Source organism: Protopterus annectens, chromosome 16.part0, assembly GCF_019279795.1.
Source record: "Protopterus annectens isolate FY-2018-M chromosome 16.part0, PAN1.0, whole genome shotgun sequence".
Classification (NCBI taxonomy): Eukaryota; Metazoa; Chordata; order Ceratodontiformes; family Protopteridae; genus Protopterus; species Protopterus annectens.
The window spans coordinates 614,939,753-614,960,461 of record NC_056750.1 but is presented as its reverse complement, the minus strand read 5'-3'; the positions used below and the strand labels follow the sequence as shown (position 1 = coordinate 614,960,461).

Below are 20,709 nucleotides of genomic sequence, written 5' to 3'. Positions count from 1 at the left end.
AAATCCAAATGAAAAGAAAATCTGAACTACAATATATTTAGCCTGTGATAACCGATGGATTGTGATGTTTAACATGCAGCTAAACCAGTTGCATGAGATTTTACAATTTTACTTGAGTAATAAGTTTGTATTTATATGTATCATTTCAGAATTCCTTCCAAGGAATTTCAATTCTCTCTTGATTTAAATAGGCTGACCAATATTCAGATGTACAAAACAGAAATCATTATTATTAATTATATAACTGTAAATAAATAAAACTGAGTGCTTCTTGGGAAGCCTAAAGAACCTCTTTCAACATTTTGAGAATTACAGCAGTAATGCTTATCATATAAACCACTTTGAAAAGGGGAAAAGGCAAATACAATGAATAATGAGGTAACAAAATCTGCTAATACTCATCTACCGTAAAGCCTATAGCACCTTTCCGAGGGATTAGTTAAATATGGGAGTGAAAACATCCTGTTATCAAGTGTAATGCAGGCTTATTAAGAATGGCTGATAAAACATAACATTTTAAGTTCAATGCAGACATGAAGGTTTTAGCATCTGTTACTTCTCCCTAGTTTTATCTTTAAGTAAGATCAAGAAGTGACTCAAAAATTAATAAAATATGAGCTCGATTTCAGATTTTCACATACAAATAATGGGAGGATCTATCCAAATAAGAGTACCTTTGTTGGAAGAAATGGATGGAATTGTTTGCAATTTTTTTTTTGCAATTTGATAAACCTGCTGGTTTACTACACAAGTTTTGTAGTTTGTGACTATTTTACTTCCCTTTCATTTTACTGCCTGCAAATTTGCGCAGATTCAGTCTAGGTTCTTCGTTGTTCTAAATAAATGACACAAGAGATTTGTTAATGAATTAAAACATTTTCTTGGGAATTGTGCCAGTATTATTAATAAAGTAAAACAGTTTAAGTAAAATGTTAGTCTTTATGATTTAATACTTTTATTTATAAGAGCATCAAAATTAAAATTGACTTGGTATATCTGTCAAGATCTACTTTACAGCCAAGAATGAAAAACGATTCTTTACATTCTTTATCTTTACTATATATTTAACTCCTCAACTTAATACAAAGAAATAATGCAATTTTTCACAATTCCCCTTAGGCTCTGCTATAAGATGGAAACTTCATAGGTATGCTCATTGTGAATGCTCTGTAAAAAAGGATAAATAAAACAATCTTTTGATTATTAGTGTAGATAAATGGGAGCACTACAGTTGATCACATGGCATGTGATGCAGGGGGATATCGAAGTTTAAGCAACATACTTTGAGGTTGTTGACATTTCTCTGTGTTGAAACTCCACTGTGTCAATGATGCAGCACTTTGGTTTTAGGTTGTGCAAGTCAGAAGAGGGAAGAAAAAGGTCAGCTTTATTATTTTCTGTTTTGTGTGTCTCTTTATATACACACACATGTATTATATATATATATATATATATATATATATATATATATATATATATATATATATATAATCCATATACATACAAATACATGTTTGCACATATAACTACATAAATATTATATAGAATTAAAATTATTTTTTTACCAAAAGACAATGTTATTTACTGCTACTACTTGAGTGTGTGACATGCAGACTTTAAAGAAAAAGGTACCCGATCCAGGATGTGAACTTGTGAATGCAGTGCTATGAAGCAGTAAAAAAAAAATCTAGCGACTGTTTCACTCTTCCATGCTTCTTACAAAGCCCCCCTTATTAGTTTTTTCTTGACCTTCATAGCAAGAAAATATACTAAATCCTTTATGTTATGAAACATACCCAAATTTTCAGAATTATAACAGAAGCAGAGACCTTTAATAAAGCTACTAGTTTTCTTGGAATTTTAAAAGAACATGCTTACTCAACCATACCTGTACTGAAAAATGTTACTACAACTTTCACAAGCACAGCACATTTTACCTTAACTTATGATGGATCAGCTTTTCAATCATTTTCCAAAACATACATATTGCAATTACAAAGGTGTATCCTTCAGTTTTCTACACAAAACTGCATTCAGATCAGGAATCTGAATGCTTTCATTGTACTATGACCAGAAAAAAGATCACAAACATTTATGAAATTAAGTATATCTAACACAGTAACTTAAAATAATTTACTCCCACCTCACAATACAGTTAGATCTGGCCAGAACTTATTTAACCTAGGAATATCAGGTTTTAATGGCAGAGTAAGACTGACTGCATCCCTTTAAGGCATTAAAGCTCAAGCCAGCTACTGCAACTGCTACTCACATACCATACACATTACAGACATTATTAGGACAGCATTAAAAGTCTTGAAATTTGCATACTGCATCTCAACAGCTGCTCAAACTTGATCCAAAGAAGCACACAGTGGCCACTCAGCCTCCAATTAGGCTGCAATGGAACTTGTATTTTGCATGACTAAACATGAAGTGAACTACTCTTGTGTTACCTCAAATTAATACTCAGGCCTACTGTTTTCTCAAGTTACTATGACTTTAAAAAAAAAATCACCTGCTTCAGAGTTTTCATAAAAGAATAAAAGCTATAATCTGGGATTGTAATCCTACACAGCAGACTGTGGCCTAGAAAAGAAAGGCTCTATTCAGCTTGGTTTCTGGAAGGCGTTTGGGCAATGGGTTTAATAAGGATAATGATGTCCCTTGTGCAGGTGAATTGTGAACCAGGTAGGGTCTACTTCTATCAAAAGGATTCATATTCACAATGATCAAACAAACCGGTTAGGCAAGGCAAGCAATATGATACCCATGGGACACTATAGTCCTAGATCCAAAGCAGAACTTCAGCTTCTTAAAAGTAAATCACTTTGACAGTGATACGCAAGCAGGACAGTGTGGCTACTTCAGCTGTATACAAACATATAAAATGACAAAAACTGAAAGGTGGCTGAGAAGTAGAATAAAAAATGTCCCACTCAATGAGTCCTAAAGTCTCACAATGGCTTCATTAACTGTGTACTTATGAATAATTGAGGAGATACAGATTTTATGTCTAAATGTCAGCATTACAGGGTTTCCACCTTGCTTCACGTAGCATTTACTGGCATTCCAGCCTTTTTCATCTGTGACCGTAGTCTTGTGACATACTGCAAACTGAGTACAGTCTGCCATTCTATTAACAGCCACACTAGGCATCAGGAAAAAGGCCACCATGACTATTATCTAGTGTTGTTGCCTAACCAGTACTTAGTAATGAGTTAATAATTAAGCTAGTATTAAACCTGAAAGTAATCAGTATAAAGTACTTCATTAATGTTTCTTACAGACTCCGCAGTCAAACTACAATTTCTGTTGGAAAATGATATACATGTTAGTGTAAGAGACACAGTGCCTTGTATAAGCTGGGCTCTTGAATGTGCTGAAAGCTTAATGTGCAAGTTTTGCCATCTTACAGAGATAGTTTTACATTAAGATTTTCTTTTTTGGGTGGGAGAGGACTATCCTTTATATTAATACCATGGAAACCAAAAAGACTTCTTCAGACCTAAAATGAACCACTCCAAGAAGTGAACAGAACCTCAACTTACCAGTATATCCTGGCTCACAGACACAATCATAGCCATTAATTTTGTCCACGCACTTGCCATAGTCACATGGCTTACTGATGCAGTCATCTATATTTACTTCACAGTTAACACCTGAAAGAAAATAGAAGCAGTATATTAAAAACAAAAAGAGACATTTCCTAACAGGAAGTTTTCACAATGCAATGCCAGATGTTCAAACTAGAACCATTAACTGCTCACATCAGCAAAAGACTACCTGCACAGATTCTGAGCAAAATCTTTGTGTGCTTCCATAAAAGTCCTTATATAAAATACGACTTGCTTCTGACTATCTGACTGACTGACTAAAGGACACCACCACCAAAATGTAGTGTGTTCTTTATTCCATCTAATCTACCCAAAAACTGCTGCATACTAAGAAACAAATATTTAAACACCACTATTCTGTTTCCTGTCTGCATCAGAGTTTACAGTCACACTGCAGACAATATTTCAGCTATCTGTGAGATCTGACACGGTTTCCTTCCAGTGTCTATCACATCGGCTAATATGTCACATACTCACTTTGGAAGCCTAAAGAAGGGGAGGAGGAAGGTAAGTTACTGTACATTGGACACAGCCTTAAAAGCGTAAATGCTTTCAAATTCAAACATGCTGATAAAGAATGAACTATGACATTAAGTTTTGAAGCATAAAATTTCACTCATCAATTACCATAACGTCCTGAGGATTGACAGTTAACAAAGACAAGTCACTTTTAAGCTCTTTCTGGAGGAATATTTAAAACTGATAGTTTCATAGCCTTCTGGTAACAGAAGGCAAAGGGAGTCATGCCAAGAGGCACTCAGGGAAGGCAGAAATTCAGATAACAATCCTGTTAGTAGATAGACAGAAGTGTCCGTACTGTGTCATATTACAGAAAGACAAAGACAGTGCACTGTAAAAAGACAATGGTAATAACATTGATATGGCATCCCCATGTAACAACATACTGCCCACTTCTCCTTTACCCCTGCCCAAATCAAAATATGACAGAAATTTTGTTTTCCTTCCCATAAGGGCAGTAGAGACATCTCAAGCAATTGTATTTGCTAAAATAGGATATTTTCACTGCTTAAGCACACAGTATAACTATGCGATGGACAATGGCTTTCAGTAAGTCACATTAATATTTTTTGTCAATACTCCTGACATATTTGATAGTGTGGACTTTGCATGATCTGCACTTCTACAGCTCTAGCCTGGAAGTCACTACTACTGCTGCAGGCAGGTGGGTATAAGCATGTGCACATCACCACAGCAGTCCCTATTGTAGCATGGTGCATGCTGGGATGCCAAAGAGTGCGATTAAGGCCATAAGCAATTCCTTCTGAATGAAAGCAGCGATCTCCAGCTCAAGCTTTTCATCCCTGGTACTCAGGGATGCTGGGAAGAAGAGGAGGAAACAAACTGTTCAAATGGGAGTAGGCAGGGCATGACAGCTGCAGGGCTAAAAAGACAAAAAAGGTTAAAGCTACATTTTGTACGTTGGCTTGCTGTGCGGTACTAGTGATACACTGGGATAATGGGTAGTGAAGTAAGCAGGAGACCTCTTCAGAAACATGTCACTCTCACTGGATCTGCAGTCAAAGGACATTTCCTCTTGGGTGCAGTTAATTTTTACTTCTCATTAACATGCATCAGAGTACAGCGTTTGTCAAGGAATTAAAACCACAATGCTTTCCTGATAATGTATTTTCATAACAACAATTGCTCACCAGAATGAATACATCCTCTGCATACAAAGATGTTCCTACAAATTATGTACCAAATAACTGTCGCCAAAATAAAGTAATACATTCCTTTTCCTATGGTTCATTATTATTTGGCAGTACCGAGTTTAACAGCAATACTCTCACTGAAGCACTGCAATGAAAGGCAGTGTAACTGCTCACAGACTAAGAAACCTCAATGTAATGCAACTGCATAGGGCTGAGGAACACAGTGCAAAAAGCGCAAAGGCTAAAATAAGACATTCAGTAAGAAAAGTGTGATACTGCAAAGGCTGAATACGGCCATTCAACACAGTATGACAGCACAACGTTTGAAAGTAAAATCTGATAATGCAGTGATGGCACACAGATTGAGAATACAGTCAGATGGTTCCACATTGGGATGGGTACAATGGAATGGAGCATGGGCTGGAATGAGCATAGTGTGGCAGAATATGCATCAGGAGGAGGAAACAGGCCAAGATAAGCATGGCATTATACAAGTCAAAGTAAGCAAAAGACTGCCAGCCGGCGAAGAAGTTCAGAGCAGCTGCAAATGGGTTGTTCAAAGCACAGTGCAAAGATCAGTCATTCAGCAACACAGCCCTACTAACTGCCTAGATCTACCATATAATGAATCAGTCCATACAGCTAGATTAGCACTTAACACTCATTCAGGAAGCCAAGCTGCAAACATGCAAAAATCATCTTCCTTGCAATTTGCTATAAATGTCAAGCACCAAGGACCACCACCAATATCATTCCCAGCTTGCAAAAAAAAGATGGCATCCTATCAAAAAAGTACAGTTGTGTACCTACCATAAATGTAGATGTTCGAGTGTATTCACTGTTGCAGTCATTACACTTGGGTTATCCTGCTGGCAGGCTACCCACAGTCGGCCTGAATTCCAAAGTCCTGGTCTGGCATCGGTTGCTGTCGCCTCTTCCCTGACGTCAGTGCACCAGGGGTATAAAAGATGCAGCCGACGCCATTTTCTTCAGTTTTTCTTGCCCCAGATGTCAGCTGCCCCCAAAAGGGTAGGCTAAAAATTTTGCAAATAAAAATGCATGCACTAACAAACATTACCTTCCTCTACAAGCAAATACACCACATAGGTTGTATAGAATAGAGAAGTACAGAGAAGTCCCAGCAATGAAAGGGGGATGGTGGGAGGGTAACCTGGACTGCAACAGTGAATACACTCGAATATCTACATTTATGGTAGGTACACAACTGTACTATGTTCATCTTGTTTCACTGTTGCAGTCATTACACTTGGGTTGAATCCCAAAGCTGAGGTAGGGCGGCTGGGTCTAAATAGAATTAGGAGTGGCTATGAGGCCCTGCAGAACTGCAGTGGCAAAGCCTGCTCTGGATTTAGAGTAAAGAGTTAAGTGGTAGTGCTTGGTAAAAGTGTGCACTGAACTCCAAGTTGCAGCCTCCAAAATTTCCTTGGTTGGTACTCCTCTGAGAAAGGCTGCTGATGTGGCTGCTGCCCTGGTAGAATGTGGCCTAATATTCTTAGGCACTGATTTGCCATGCTGTGCATAGCAGAAACAAATGCAGCGTCCTATTCATTTTGAAACAGTCTGCTTTGAGATAGCCTTTCCTTGTGATCCTGCAGCGTATGCCACAAAATGTTGCTCATTTTTTTCTGAAAGGTTTTGTTTTGTCCAAGTAGAAGTGTAGCTGCCTGTGTATGTCCAAAGAGTGCAGAAGTCTCTCCCCTTTATTCTGGGGATTCGGATAAAAAGTTGGCAAATGAAGAGTTCGGTTCAGAGTCACACTGGATACTACCTTTGGCATAAATGTTGGGTTTGTCCTTAGAGAAACCCTGTCCAGATGAAAAATGATAAAAGGTTCCACTGCCATTAATGCCTGCAACTCTGAGATTCTTCTTGCTGAAGTTATTGCTAAGAGCAGAGCAGTTTTCCATGATAAGAATTTTATCTCAGCTGACTGGCTGGCTCAAAAGGAGGCAGTGTGAGGTTTTCCAAGACAAAGTTGAGGTCCCACGTAGGTATCGGTGCTCTTCTTGGGGGTCTTATGTTTTTTGCCCCTCTGAGGTACTGTCTTAGCAGTGGGTGAGAGAAAGTAGGAGGTTCCATATTGTAATGAGCTGAAATGGCAGAGGCATGGATCTTAATTGATGAGAAAGATAGGCCTTTGTTCAGCATCTCAGTTAGGTATTGTAAAATCTGAGGAATATTTGGAACAAGCGGTTCAAGTCCTTGTGCCTGGTTCCAAGCACAGAATCTCTTCCATTTTTCTGCATAAGATTTCCTGGTGCTGGGCCTTCTGGCTTCCAAAATGACATCCATAACTGCTTTGGAGAGAGGTGTGTTCTGAGGCGATATTATTCGCCATGCAGCCAGATTTATGGTTCTGAGTTGGCTGTGCAGGATTGATTGTTTTGTTGGGTCAGAAGATGAGGAATTTGTGGTAAAGTCCAGGCTGGCTCTTGAAACAAGCTCTTTAGGATTGGGTACCAGTGCTGGCGTGGCCAGTCTGGGGCAATCAGAATTATTTTTAGCTTCTCTTGTCTGACCTTTAGGAGTACCTTGGGGAGGAGAGGCAGTGGTGGAAAGGCATAAACTGTTAGGGTTTTCCAGCTGAATGATAGAGCATCCACCCTCCATGCTTGTGAGTGATACGTCTTTGTGCAGAATTTCTGTAGCTGGCAGTTGTGAGGGGAGGCAAATAGAGCTATGTCTGGGCATCCCCATTTCTTTGTTATCATGCTGAAGACTTGTGGATCTAGTTTCCACTCGTGAGGGTCCATGAGGTTTCTGCTTAGTTCATCTGCCAGAGTATTTTTCTTTCCTGGCAGGAATTGTGCCTGTAGATGTACTTGATGGGTCAGTGCTGTGTTCCACAAAGTCATGGCTTGCCTGCAGAGGGGGTAGGAATGTGTACCCCCTTGCTTGTTTATGTACCACATAACTGTAGTATTGTCCGTCTTTAGCAATAGTTGTCCTGGATGTAGTAGATCATTGAAGGCTGTCAGGGCATTCTGTACAGCTAGCATCTCTTTTTGATTGATACGAAGATGCATTTGGTCTGTGGGCCACGTGCCCTGTATATATTTTCCCGCCATGTGTGCTCCCCAGGCTTAATCCGATGCATCTGTTGTTAGTGTCTGCCTGGCTGTGGGTAAAGTGAAAGGCTGTCCCTTGTTTTGGTGACAGGCCAGTGCCCGCCATTGAAACTCTTATTGCAGGCAGAGAATGAGAGTAATTATTGTTTCTAGGCTGTGGCAATGTTGAATGCAAACACTTTTTAGATACCATTGTAGCTTCCTCATATGCAGTCTTGAATATGGAATTAGCAGGATGCAGGATTCCATGAAGCCCAAAGCCTGCAGAATTTTTCTTGCAGGTAGCTGGGTCTTTGTTGCCATGATTTGAAAGTAATGAGTCAGTTGCCTTTGTTTGTCTGGCGTGAGATAAGCCATCTGGGCAGTTGTATTTAAGCTTGCACCCAGGAATATTATCTCTTGAGAGGGCACTAGTTTTGATTTATGTGTACCCTAGGCAAATTAGTAATCTTTTTACAAACGTCAGATGCTTTAGCAGAATGTCCTAGCTCTCTGCTTGAATAAGGCAGTCATCCAAGTAGGGATATATTTAAATTCCTTTTTGTCTGCAAAATGCAATTACTGCTGCCAGGCATTTTGTGAAGACCCTGGGCGCAGTAGATAAGCCAAAAGGCAGTGCAGAGAATTGGTAATGCATTGAGCCAGCTATGAATCTGAGGTATCTTCTGCAAGATTGTCTGATTGGGACATGCAGGTATACCTCTTTGAGGTCCAAAGTAACTAGCCAAGCCTTCTTGCCCAGCATGGGTAGAAGTTGCTGCAGTGTCAACATTTTGAATTTTGGAATGCCCAGGAAAGTATTTAGAGTAGACAGGTCCAGTATTGGTCTCCAAGCTTTGTCCTTTCTGGGTACCAAGAAAAGTCTTGAGTAAAATCCTTGTCCCTGCTCTTGTTGTGGTACTTTTTGAATAGCCCTCATGTCCATGAGAGCAGAAATTTGTTTTTGTGCCTCTGCCCATTGATTGTGTGGCAGGTCTGGCATACATTTTGGCCTTGGTAGGGTGTGAAAGTGGAACCTGTAACCCTGAGAAACAATATTCACTACCCATTTGTCTTGGGTGATCATGTGCCAATTTTGTGAGAAAAGTGCTAGTTTTCCCCCTAAGGGTGCTGCCAAAAGGTAAGTGCTTGGCATTGGTAGAGGAAAGTCATTGGGACTGTTTCCTAAAAGGTTGTGATTTGTCTTCTCCGCCTTTGGGGGCTGAAGCACCCCATTGTTTAGGTCTGTATGAGCCTTGGGGCTGAGATCTGCCTCTTGGGCATCTGTATCTGCCTCTTTGTGGCCTGTCTGACACTGGAAAGGACCAATTTTTGAAGGCGAGTTCCCGGTAAATCTGGGTGGCTGGACCTGTAAGAAATCCTTTACTGTCTGCATTGATTTTGCTTTATCCTCCATTTTCTTTAACACCTCTTCTGCCTTAACACCAAACAAAGTATCATGCTGTAATGGAGCATCCAATAATTTTGCTTTAACATGATCAGGTAGACTTTGTTCTTTTAACCAAGCATGCCTTCGAATGACAGAACCTGTGACTGCGGCTCTGCAAGAAGCCTCAAATGAATCAAAACCACATTGCAAAGTATGCTTTCCCACTTGTTCAGCTGCATGCAATAAAGCCTGCATTTCCTTATTTTCAGGACATTCTGAGCTTGTAAGCATTTTCTGTTTAAACAAAGACATTAGGTATTGTTGATATTTAAGCATGTGAAACTGGCAGTTTAAAGCCCTTACAGCTAAAGTAGCAGAGGTGTAAACCTTTTTCCCCCATCTGTCCAGTGCTCTAGAATCCCTAGCTGAAGGAAAAGGGTTTTTTGCAGTGGAAGCCTTGACCCCTTTGGGACCCTGAGAAATTGTTTCTGGGTCAGCAGCAGTGTTTTTAAAGAAATTTATGAGTATCTGTGACCCTGTAATACCTATCTGGCTTAACTGGTGCAGGGGGTAAAGAATCAGGAGACAAACTGGATTCAGAAAATACATCATCAACAATATCTAGAACAGGGGGGATAGTAAGGGGCCTGTGCTGAGGCAGTAAAAGAAAGTCTCTGAGCCTTTTCTTGGATTCTGAGTAATCCTGGCTCTCCCAATGGAAATGCTCCCTCACTGTGTGCAGGGTTTCCCCAAAAGAGTAATCCTCAGGAGGAGAGGCTGAAGGAATAGATTCTTCAGCATCAGAGTCCTCATAGGGAGGAAGAGAATATCCCTGTTCAGAAGAGGAATCAGAGGAAATACAGACCTGGTCAGAGGAGTCATAGTCAGTGTCTTGCCTAGGCCTTTTATCAGGAGGGGGATGGGAACCCCTGATAGGAAGGAAGAGAATATCCCTGTTCTGAAGAGGAATCAGAGGAAATAGAGACCTGGTCATTGCCTAGGCCTTTTATCAGGAGCGGGATGGGAACCCCTGATAGGGAGGAAGAGAATATCCCTGTTCTGAAGTGGAATCAGAGACCTGGTCAGAGGAGTCATAGTCAGTGTCTTGCCTAGGCCTTTTATCAGGAGGGGGATGAGAACCCCTGATCAAAGTAATTAGGTCCTCGGCCATTTTAAGCATTTGTTTCTTTGGCATGGATGACTGTCCAGGAGAATGCTGTACTTGTTTCTTTGTCTTTAAAGGTGTTTTAGACTTTGCCTTGGCTGCTGAAGTGGTCTTGATAGTAAGCTGTGTAGGTCTGAAAACACCCTCAGAAGCAGATGCCTGCTCAGCGGCTCCAGACCCATCTGAGGGAGTAGTTTCCGTTGGCCCAATACCTTGAGTTTCCAGATGCCAAGTTGTCTCCACGTGGGAGTCGGAGGCAGCCTGTGGCTCTGAGATAGTGGGTGTCAGGGGCTGCAAAAGCGCCTCACTGAGAACCGACGAACTGGCGACTGACCTAGAAAAGGCTTCGTCGTCGGTTTTGGACCTCGGATGCCTGTCCTTTTCTTTGTCCTTGCGTTTTTTATGAACTCCGGTCATCGGTTGTTCCGATGGCATTATATAGTTAAACATTCGGCCAAAGTAATGTAGAGCAAAATCGAACTGACGCTTAATAGTGCGTTGGTTGACTCTAGCACAAAACCGACAACTAGCAACATTGCGGTCAGGGCCTAGGCAAGAGATACAGTAAGAATGAAAATCCTTATGAGGTATTTGCTTCCCACAAGAAATACAATTGTTAACTTTTACTGACATCGGTCTGGAGCAAGAAAAAGTTTCCGCAACGGGGTACTTAGCTTTATTGAAGACTTCGGATCTGAAATTCAATTTCGAAAATCTCAGGAGTCAGCCGACCAGCACTTGCTAACTGCTTTTGCTTCGGGCACCGCGTGACAAGAAAGACTGAAGAAAATGGTGTCGGCTGCATCTGTTATACCCCTGGCGCACTGACGTCAGGGAAGAGGCGACAGCAACCGACGCCGGACCAGGACTTTGGAATTCAGGCCGACTGCGGGTAGCCTGCCAGCAGGATAACCCAAGTGTAATGACTGCAACAGTGAAACACGATGAACATCAAGGATAAATCTCACAGGTTCATAGTTTTTTAGGAGGTTGCTAGGCTACTTGTACATAATTCTGTCACAGCAGTTGGTTCTTTGCAACAAATTGTGTTCACGATTTACAAAATGCAATAACATGTTGAACAGTACAAACCATTTTTGTTATAACACATCTATGCCAATAAGAGTAAACTCAATTTACTTTCACTACTGCGCTCATTACATACCCGTGGTACCTTTTAGGCAGCCGCAACTGTACCCATTAACTTGGTCATTGCATGTGCCACCATTCTGGCACGGCTGGCTCTGGCACTCATTAATGTTGGTCTGGCAATGGGGCCCAATGTAGCCTGGATCACAGATGCAGGTATATGTTGCAATGCCATCTTTACAGGTACCATAATGACAGGGATCTGGGATGCATTCATCAATGTCCGTCTCACAGTGGGTTCCTGTGAAACCTGAAAGACAATGCAAGATACACGAGTGAAAACCAATTCACAATGCAGTTAACAGCATTACACCATTTTGTTGTTATAAAATCACGACATTTGCACTTATATACATCAGTTTTAAGAAAAAAGCCAAATATTTCTCCAAAATTGACTTGGGACTTACCAACAATTGCCAAACAGTGCAAGGAACAGAAAGGTTGGGGTGGGCTGAAGTACCACAACCCATTCATTAACAGACTACTAAGTTCAGAATGCTAGTATCTCAGTAAAGTAAGGCAGACCTATGCAGGTACAAAACAGTGTGTGTCTGTTTACAAGGTGTGGAACTTTCACACTCCCTCCCCCAAGAACGTGGAACTCCTCAGTATGAAGTATACATTTTGTAAACAGAACGCAAGGAATGCCCCTCCAATGGCTTCCCTCCCAGCAAGTTTCTGGTTTCATCTACAACCTGTTTTGATATCCAATCACTTCCACTACATAACCTATTATGCTAATGCTTCCCATCAACTACATACAAAAACGTACTTGCAACTTAATAAGAACTTATCCACCTCACTTAAGTTTAAGTTCACACCAGCACTTTTGCCAGGTCCCTCAAGTTCTTAAACTTTCAGCAATAACAGTTTAAGTGCTGTTGCCCATGTCCTGAAACTAGTTCCCATATGGTAAGAATCTTTATCATACTATAATCCCCTGGGTTTGTTGAGGCCACTATGGCATACTTTTCCATTAGCTCCTATGTTATGGCCAGTACGCAGTAATCAATATTCACTACCATTTGGTACTTTTCTGCAAATTCTTATAATAGCCACAGTACAGGTTTCAATAGTATCACAATCTAAGTGACACATGAATCATGACATCTCCATGTTTGTTAATTTATGCTTTTGTGTACTTCATGCATCATGTACTTGTGTGGGTGGATCCAGAAACCAGTTGGCCTTTTGTCTCTGGCTTGGTTAATAGTGTTTGTGAAGCTTAAGAGAGCTGTGGTAGTGTTATACCTTGGTCTGAAACCATGTTGTGTGGGGGTGAGGAGGTTGTTCGTTTGTAAATGAGTCATTGACTATGAATGCATTTTTCAAGGATTTTCGAAAAGAGAAGAGAGAATGGTGATGGGTGTAAAATTTGATATATCACTGGAGTTATATCCCTTGTAAGTGGGACGATGTGAGACTTTTTCCATAAGGCTGGGACAGGGAGAGAACGGGTAATGCAAAGAAAATTAAGATGGCTGCTACTTTTAAGAAATCACCAGGAATTCCATCTGGGGCACGTGTACTTAAGTTTAATTTGTATGAGATATTTCTTGACTGTTATGACACAGACTGGCTGAAAGAAGAAAGAGCGAATACTAACAGAACCAGGAGGTGAGACTGAGTGGGATTTGGTAAGGTTATTAGAACAGGTTGATGTGTTCTGTGTTTTGTTGTGAAGTTCAGCAATGCTACAGATAAAATTATCATTCAAAGAGTTAGTTATTTATTCTGGGGAGCAGTGGGGGGTTGGGGGTTGACTGCCCATTTGACCCAGGATGTAGTATTTTAGACCTGATGGCACAAGACTGTCTAGAATCTTTGTCGCACCTAGTCTGCAAACTGGAGTAATAAAGTTTCTTATCAAATTTGAATGAACATTTTGCATTTGTGCTTCTTGGGTACCTGTTGAATGTTTAAGGACTGCAAATGAAATCCTTAGCACTGCATAACTATGAACGTGAGAGAATGCATACCAAGTCCAAGACTGTACTATCACAAGACTATTCCACTGCACTGAGGCAATGCAATCTCAGGGTTAGTGTCTATGTAACAAAGGCATGGTGCATACAGTCCCTCATTACTCTCACAAAACTACTGCACTGCACTGAGGCACTGCAATCTCAGGGTTAGTGTCTATGTAACAAAGGCATGGTGCATACAGTCCCTCATTACTCTCACAAGACTACTGCACTGCACTGAGGCACTGCAATCTCAGGGTTAGTGTCTAGGTAACAAAGGCATGGGTGCATACAGTCCCTCATTACTATCACAAGACTGCTGCACTGCACTGAGGCACTGCAATCTCAGGGTTAGTATTTAGGTAACAAAGGCATGGGTGCATATAACCACTCATTACCATCACAACACTATTCCACTGCAGTAAGGCACTGCAGTTTCAGGGTTAATATCTAGGTGAAAAAGGCATGGTGCATACAGTCCCTCATGACAGGATACAGGACATCCCACTGCAAAAAATACAGTTCTAACATTCACTGTTACACTAATAAGTACAGACTCATTACAGGGTCTCACTTCTGACAGGGAGCCATGTATGTGTGAATTTATTTACTGTTGACTGCATTAGCACTACTATTGTTTAATAATTTATTATCCATGTGGTAATCTTTTACAGTTTAAGTGTATGATGCAATCACAGTGCACTTTCCCAGGTATTAAAATGTTATTACTTTTGCACTAACCATTTTTATGTTTTTGCATTTTCTGTGTATACTTGTTAATTTGTCCCCCTGTAGTTCCATGCAGGCTGTTATGATCATTGTCATCCATTCCCTTTCACCAAGCCTCTTCTGTCATTCTGACCTCCCACTCCCTATACATGTTTAGTATTTAACACACACACACACACACACACACACACACACACACAAGCACTCACACACAAGCACTCTCACACAAGCACTCTCACACAAGCACTCTCACACAAGCACTCTCACACAAGCACTCTCACACAAGCACTCTCACACAAGCACTCACACAAGCACTCACACAAGCACTCTGCACGCATGCTCACACACACACTCACCGACACACGCGCGTGTACACACACACACACACACACACACACACACACACACACACATGTACATATGGATCAATGTTAGTTTGTCATGAGTGCAGTGTATAATTTTTAATGTAATGTGTAAAGGAGGAAGTTCCCTTGGGCCAGGTATATTCTTTGCAAATTTAAAATTCAAACTTTCACTATTACTGTGAGGCTTCACACATGCAACAGTGTTTAAGGTTACAGTATGCATAAACAAATTTGTTGCGTGTGAGAGCAGAAGGCATCCAAGTGTTTGCAAGTTAAGGTTAGATTTTGGGCTGGGTAAGGGAAGAGATTTAGTATTGTGAGTTTGTGTTGATGCTTGCAATGTGCTTCAAACATAATCCACAGGAATTACTGTGAGGGTGCCATCTCTTATTAGATAAGCTACTTAAAGTACAAAGATCTAAATCAAATGTGAAAATATAAACTGTTATAAAGACACCTGCCACATCCTTATCCAACTTTACATCCCTAGATGTTCTCCTGCCATAGCTTTCCACTGAGTAGACAAAGGACAATGGAAAGTGTGTAAAAAATGAAATGGACAAAAAGAACGTGGACTGTCAGCATCTAAAGAAAGAGCATGTCAAAATGCATGTGTATGGACGTAGGAGATGCACGAGACAGAGGATACAACCACAAAGCTCAGAACTATAAAAAAAGCAGAAATCTAATATACGGTCATGTAGCCAGAAGCACTTCAACCAGGAAAACGTACCTTCAGCACATTCACATGTGTATTTGTTAGGGCCATCAAGACACTTTGCTCCATTCTTACATGGCGTGCTGGCACACTCATCTATGTCGTACTGACACAAAGGCCCAGTGAAACCTGTATGTACAAAACAGAGCACAACAGGGTAAGGTCACCATACAATACTAGCCAGAACAATAAAAGGCTTACAAAATTACAGCAGTAGGAAAGGTGTGAGTGGCATACCTCTTAGAGCAAGAAATCTGGACAAAGCCATAAATAGAAATGGGACAAAAGCCCAAAAATAGGGACAATTTTTAAATACTGCTTTTACAAACTTAGAAAGCTGACAGAATAACAGGTTTTGAATTAACATGAATTTTCTGAAGGATATGAAATCTGAAACTCAAATGTCTTTCATTATTTTCTAACTTCAGTCTTTAATGATTTACCATGAACTTGCCAGAAAACCACAATTTTATGAAAAATGGACCAAAAATATGAGTGCAAACTCTGGACATTCTGCAAAAATCTGTACAGTTGAGAGATATGGTGAGCAGTCTAAATTCATAGAACTACAGCAGTGGAAGAGGGGGGATCTATATGAACATAATAGGATGCAAGTATATGGCCCCCAAAATATTTATTTATAATATATATATATATATATATATATATATATATATATTTACACACACACACACACACACACACACACACACACACACACACACACACGAAAATGTATGAAAGAACACTAGTACAAAACTAGAGATCATACTAACGCTGCTACCACACCCTGCCCGAGAGTTGATAAATATTAATTGCAAGCAAGAGTTTAGTAAATATGCAAATACGCATGTGCATTTAATAGGTCAAGCTTGACTCCTGATAGCTAAACTGGTATACAGAGTAACTCACTTCATCTTCCTTAATGCCACAGTCACCAATAACTCCTCTGAGAAAAGCTGCTGAGGTAGAGGCAGCCCTGGTGGTATGTGACCTGATCCCCTTGGGCACCAGTTTACCATGGTGCAAGTAGCAGTAACGAATGCAGTGGCTTGTCCACTTAGAAATAGTCTGCTTCGATATAGCCTTCCCCTCTGATCCTGCAGCAAATGCCACCAGTAGTTGCTCAGACTTTCTTAGAAATTTGGTTCTGTTTAAGTAGAACCTTAGTTGTCTGTGTACGTCCAATGAATGCAGAATCCGCTCCTCCTTGTTCTGTGGATTTGGATAAAATGTTGGCAGGTGAATTGTTTGGTTAAGAGCCACACTGGATACCACCTTACGCATAAAAAAAAGGATTGGTCCTGAGGGACACCCTTGTCCAGGTAAAATGTAATAAAAGGCTCTACAGCCATGAGAGCCTGTAGTTCTGAAACCCTTCTTGCTGAAGTAATTGCCAAGAGGAAAGCTGTTTTTCAAGATAAAAATTTTATATCGGTAGTAGCTGCTGGTTCAAAAGGAGGCAGGGTGAGTTTTTCCAGCACAAAATTGAGGTCCCATGCAGGATTTGGTGATCTTCTGGGAGGCCTTAAATTTTTGGCCCCACTAAGATACTGTTTAAGCAGAGGATAAGAAAAGAGGTCAGGCTCAGTGTTGTAATGGGCCGAGATGGCAGAGGCATGGATTTTTATTGAAGAAAAAGATAGGTCCTTGTGAAGCATCTCAGTCAAATATTGTAAAATCTGAGGAATATTGGGCTTTGCTGTGTCTATTCCTTGTACTTGGTTCCAAGCACAGAATCTCTTCCATTTATCAGCATAAGATTTTCTAGTACTAGGCCTTCTGGCTTCCAAAATGACATCCATCACAGATTTACTGAGAGGTGTTGTTTGAATAATTAAATGATCAGCCATGCTGCAAGGTTCAGAGTTTGGAGCTGAATGTGTAGAATTGCAAGTACCAAGGAGGAAATTGTGACATATTCCTTAGAATTAGGTACCAGTGCCGGCGAGGCCAGTCCGGAGCAACTAGGATCATTTTTGTTTTTTCTGTCTGACCTTTAGTAAGACCTTGGAGAGAGAAGAGGCAGAGGGGGAAGGCAAAGACTGATAGGTTTTTCCATCTGAAGGATAGGGCATCCACTTTCCATGCTTTTCTGTGATAAGTCCTTGTGCAGAAGTTGTCCAGTTGATAATTTTGGGGAGAGGCAAATAGATCTAGGTCTGGTCTCCCCAATTTCTGTGTTAACATGCTGAAGATTTGTGGATCCAGTTTCCACTCATGCGGGTCCATAAGACTTCTGCTTAGGTCATCTGCCAGAGTATTTTTTTTCCTGGCAGGAATTGAGCTTCAAGATGTATATGGTAAGTCAAAGCTGTGTTCCACAATGCCATGGCTAGTCTACAAAGGGGGTAGGAATGTGTACCCCCCTGCTTGTTTATGTACCACATAACCATGGTGTTGTCCGTCTTTATCGGTAGTTGTCCTGGATGAAGTAAGTCCTTGAAGTCTGTCAGAGCATTCTGAACAGCTAGCATCTCTTTCTGGTTGATATGCAGATGCATTTGTTTTAGGCTCCATTTGCCCTGAATGCATCTCCCTGCCAGGTGGGCCCCCAAGCTTAGTCTGATGAGTCTGTAGTTAGGGTTTGAGTGGCAGGGGGTGGAGTGAATGACAGTCCCTTGTTTTGGTGACATGTCTCTGCCCACCAAAGAAACTCCTGTTGTAGGCAGGGAATGAGAGGAATCATTGTTTCCGGACTGTGACAATGTTGACTCCATAAACTTTTTAGGTACCACTGAAGTTTCCTCATACGCAGTCTCGCATATGGAATTAGTAGAATGCAGGATGCCATGAACCTCAAAGCCTACAGAATTTGTCTTGCAGATAACTGGGTTTTTGTTGCCATTTGTTTGAAGTATGTTGTCAGTTGCCTTTGTTTGTCTGGTGTAAGGTAAGCCAGCTTGCACCCAGGAATGTAATTATTTGAGAGGGTACCAGTTGGGATTTCTTTTTGTTTATTGTGTACCCTCGGCATGTTAGATGCCTTTTTACAAATGCCAGATGTTGAAGAAGAGTGTCCTTGTCCTCTGCTTGAATGAGACAGTCGTCCAGATAAGGATAAATTTGTATGTTTCTTTGCCTGCAGAATGCAATTACTGGTGCCAGGCACTTTGCAAAGAATCTGGGCGCAGTAGATAAGCCAAAGGGCAGTGCAGAGAATTGGCAGTACAAAAAACCTGCCTTGAAGCAGAGGTATCTTCTGCACAATTCCCTTATTAGGATATGCAGGTATGCCTCTTTTAAGTCTACAGTCACTAACCAAGCGTTCCTGCCCATCATAGGCAGTAGCTGTTGTAAAGTCAGCATTATGAATTTTGGAATGTACAGGAATGTGTTCAAAATCAATAAGTCCGGTATTGGACACCAGGCATGGTCTTTTCTGGGTACCAGGAAAAGTCTTGAATAAAAACCTTGTCCTTTTTCCTTTTCTGGTACTGGTTGAATAGCCCCCATATCCATGAGGGACATAACTTGTTTCTGAGCCTCTGCCCACTGACTTTGTGGCAGATCTGGCCAACCGTTTGGAATTGGCAAAGTATGGAAATGAAATCTGTACCCCTGGGATACTATGTTTAATACCCACTTGTCCTGGGTAATTAACTGCCAATTTTGAGCATGAAGTGTAATTTTCCCCCAAGGGGGCTGCCAAAAGATAAGTGCTTGGTGAAGGTGTTGGGAAGTCATTGAGACTGCTTACTGTAGGGTTGTGCTTTGTTTCCTCCAGATTTGGAGGAGGTGGCACCCCCATTGCTTTGACCTGTAAGAACCCTGTGATTGGTATCTGGAAACTTTTGAGCGCCTGTATTTGCCTTGAGTGGCTCTGTTGGACACAGGAAAGGACCAATTTTTAGTAGGCCAGTGCCTACTGAACCTGAGTGGCTGCACATGTAAGAAATCTTTTACAGTTTGCATATATTTAGCTTTGTCTTACATTCTCTTTAAAACCTCTTCTGCCTTCTTACCAAACATAGTATCATGCTGCAAGGGGGCATCCAACAATTTAGCTTTAACATGATCAGGCAGATATGCTCCTTGAGCCAGGCATGCCTTCTAATCACAGATCCAGTAACGGAGGCCCTGCAAGAGGCCTCCAAGGAATCAAAACCACATTGCAAAGTATGCTTTCCAACCTGTTCTGCTGAATGTAATAATTCCTGTAATTCTTTATTTCCCACACAATCAGAAATCAACATCATTTTCTGTTTCAATAAGCCCATAACATGCTGTTGATATTTAAGCATATGAAACTGGCAGTTTAAGGCCCTAATTGCCAAGGTTGCAAATGTATAAACCTTCTTTCCCCATCTATCCAGCGCCCTGGCATCTCTATCAGAGAGGGTAGGATTTTGGGCTGTAGAGGCCTTTACACCTCTGGGTCCCTGTGATATAGTCTCAGGATTAGCAGCAGGATTTTTGAATAGAAATTTGTGGGAGTCAGGAACCCTGTAATATCTGTCTGGCTTACTAGGAGCCGGAAGCAGCGAATCAGGAGCCATGCTTTATTCCAAAAACACATCAACAATGTCTAATACAGGAGATATTGCCAAAGGCCTATGCTGAGGAAGAAGGAGGAAATCCCTAAGCCTCTTTTTTGATTCAGAGAAATCCTGACTCTCCCAGTGAAATGTTCCCTTAAAGTATGCAAAGTTTCTCCAAAAGAGTAATCCTCAGGAGGAGATGCAGATGGGATGGATTCTTCTGCATCAGAATCCTCATAGGGAGGTATAGATAATTCCTGATCAGAAGAGGAATCAGAAGAAACAGAAACCTGATCAGACGATTCATAATCAGTGTCTTGCCTAGGCCTCTTATCTGGAGGGGGATGGGTACCCCTGATCAAGGTAATAAGGTCTTCAGCCATTTTGATC

At 41.0% G+C, this 20,709-nt stretch overlaps 1 protein-coding gene across 1 annotated transcript in view; it reads right to left on the bottom strand.

Annotated features, from left to right (window-relative positions):
* NOTCH1 (notch receptor 1) overlaps nt 1–20,709 on the bottom strand; it is a 189,890-nt gene that overhangs the window by 72,007 nt on the left and 97,174 nt on the right. Inside the window, exons 10-12 of the mRNA XM_044058426.1 lie at nt 15,854–15,967; nt 12,079–12,312; nt 3,552–3,662 (exon numbers count right to left, since the gene is read on the bottom strand). Coding sequence (XP_043914361.1) covers nt 3,552–3,662; nt 12,079–12,312; nt 15,854–15,967 — 459 coding nt within the window. The remainder of the gene's footprint in view (nt 1–3,551; nt 3,663–12,078; nt 12,313–15,853; nt 15,968–20,709) is intronic.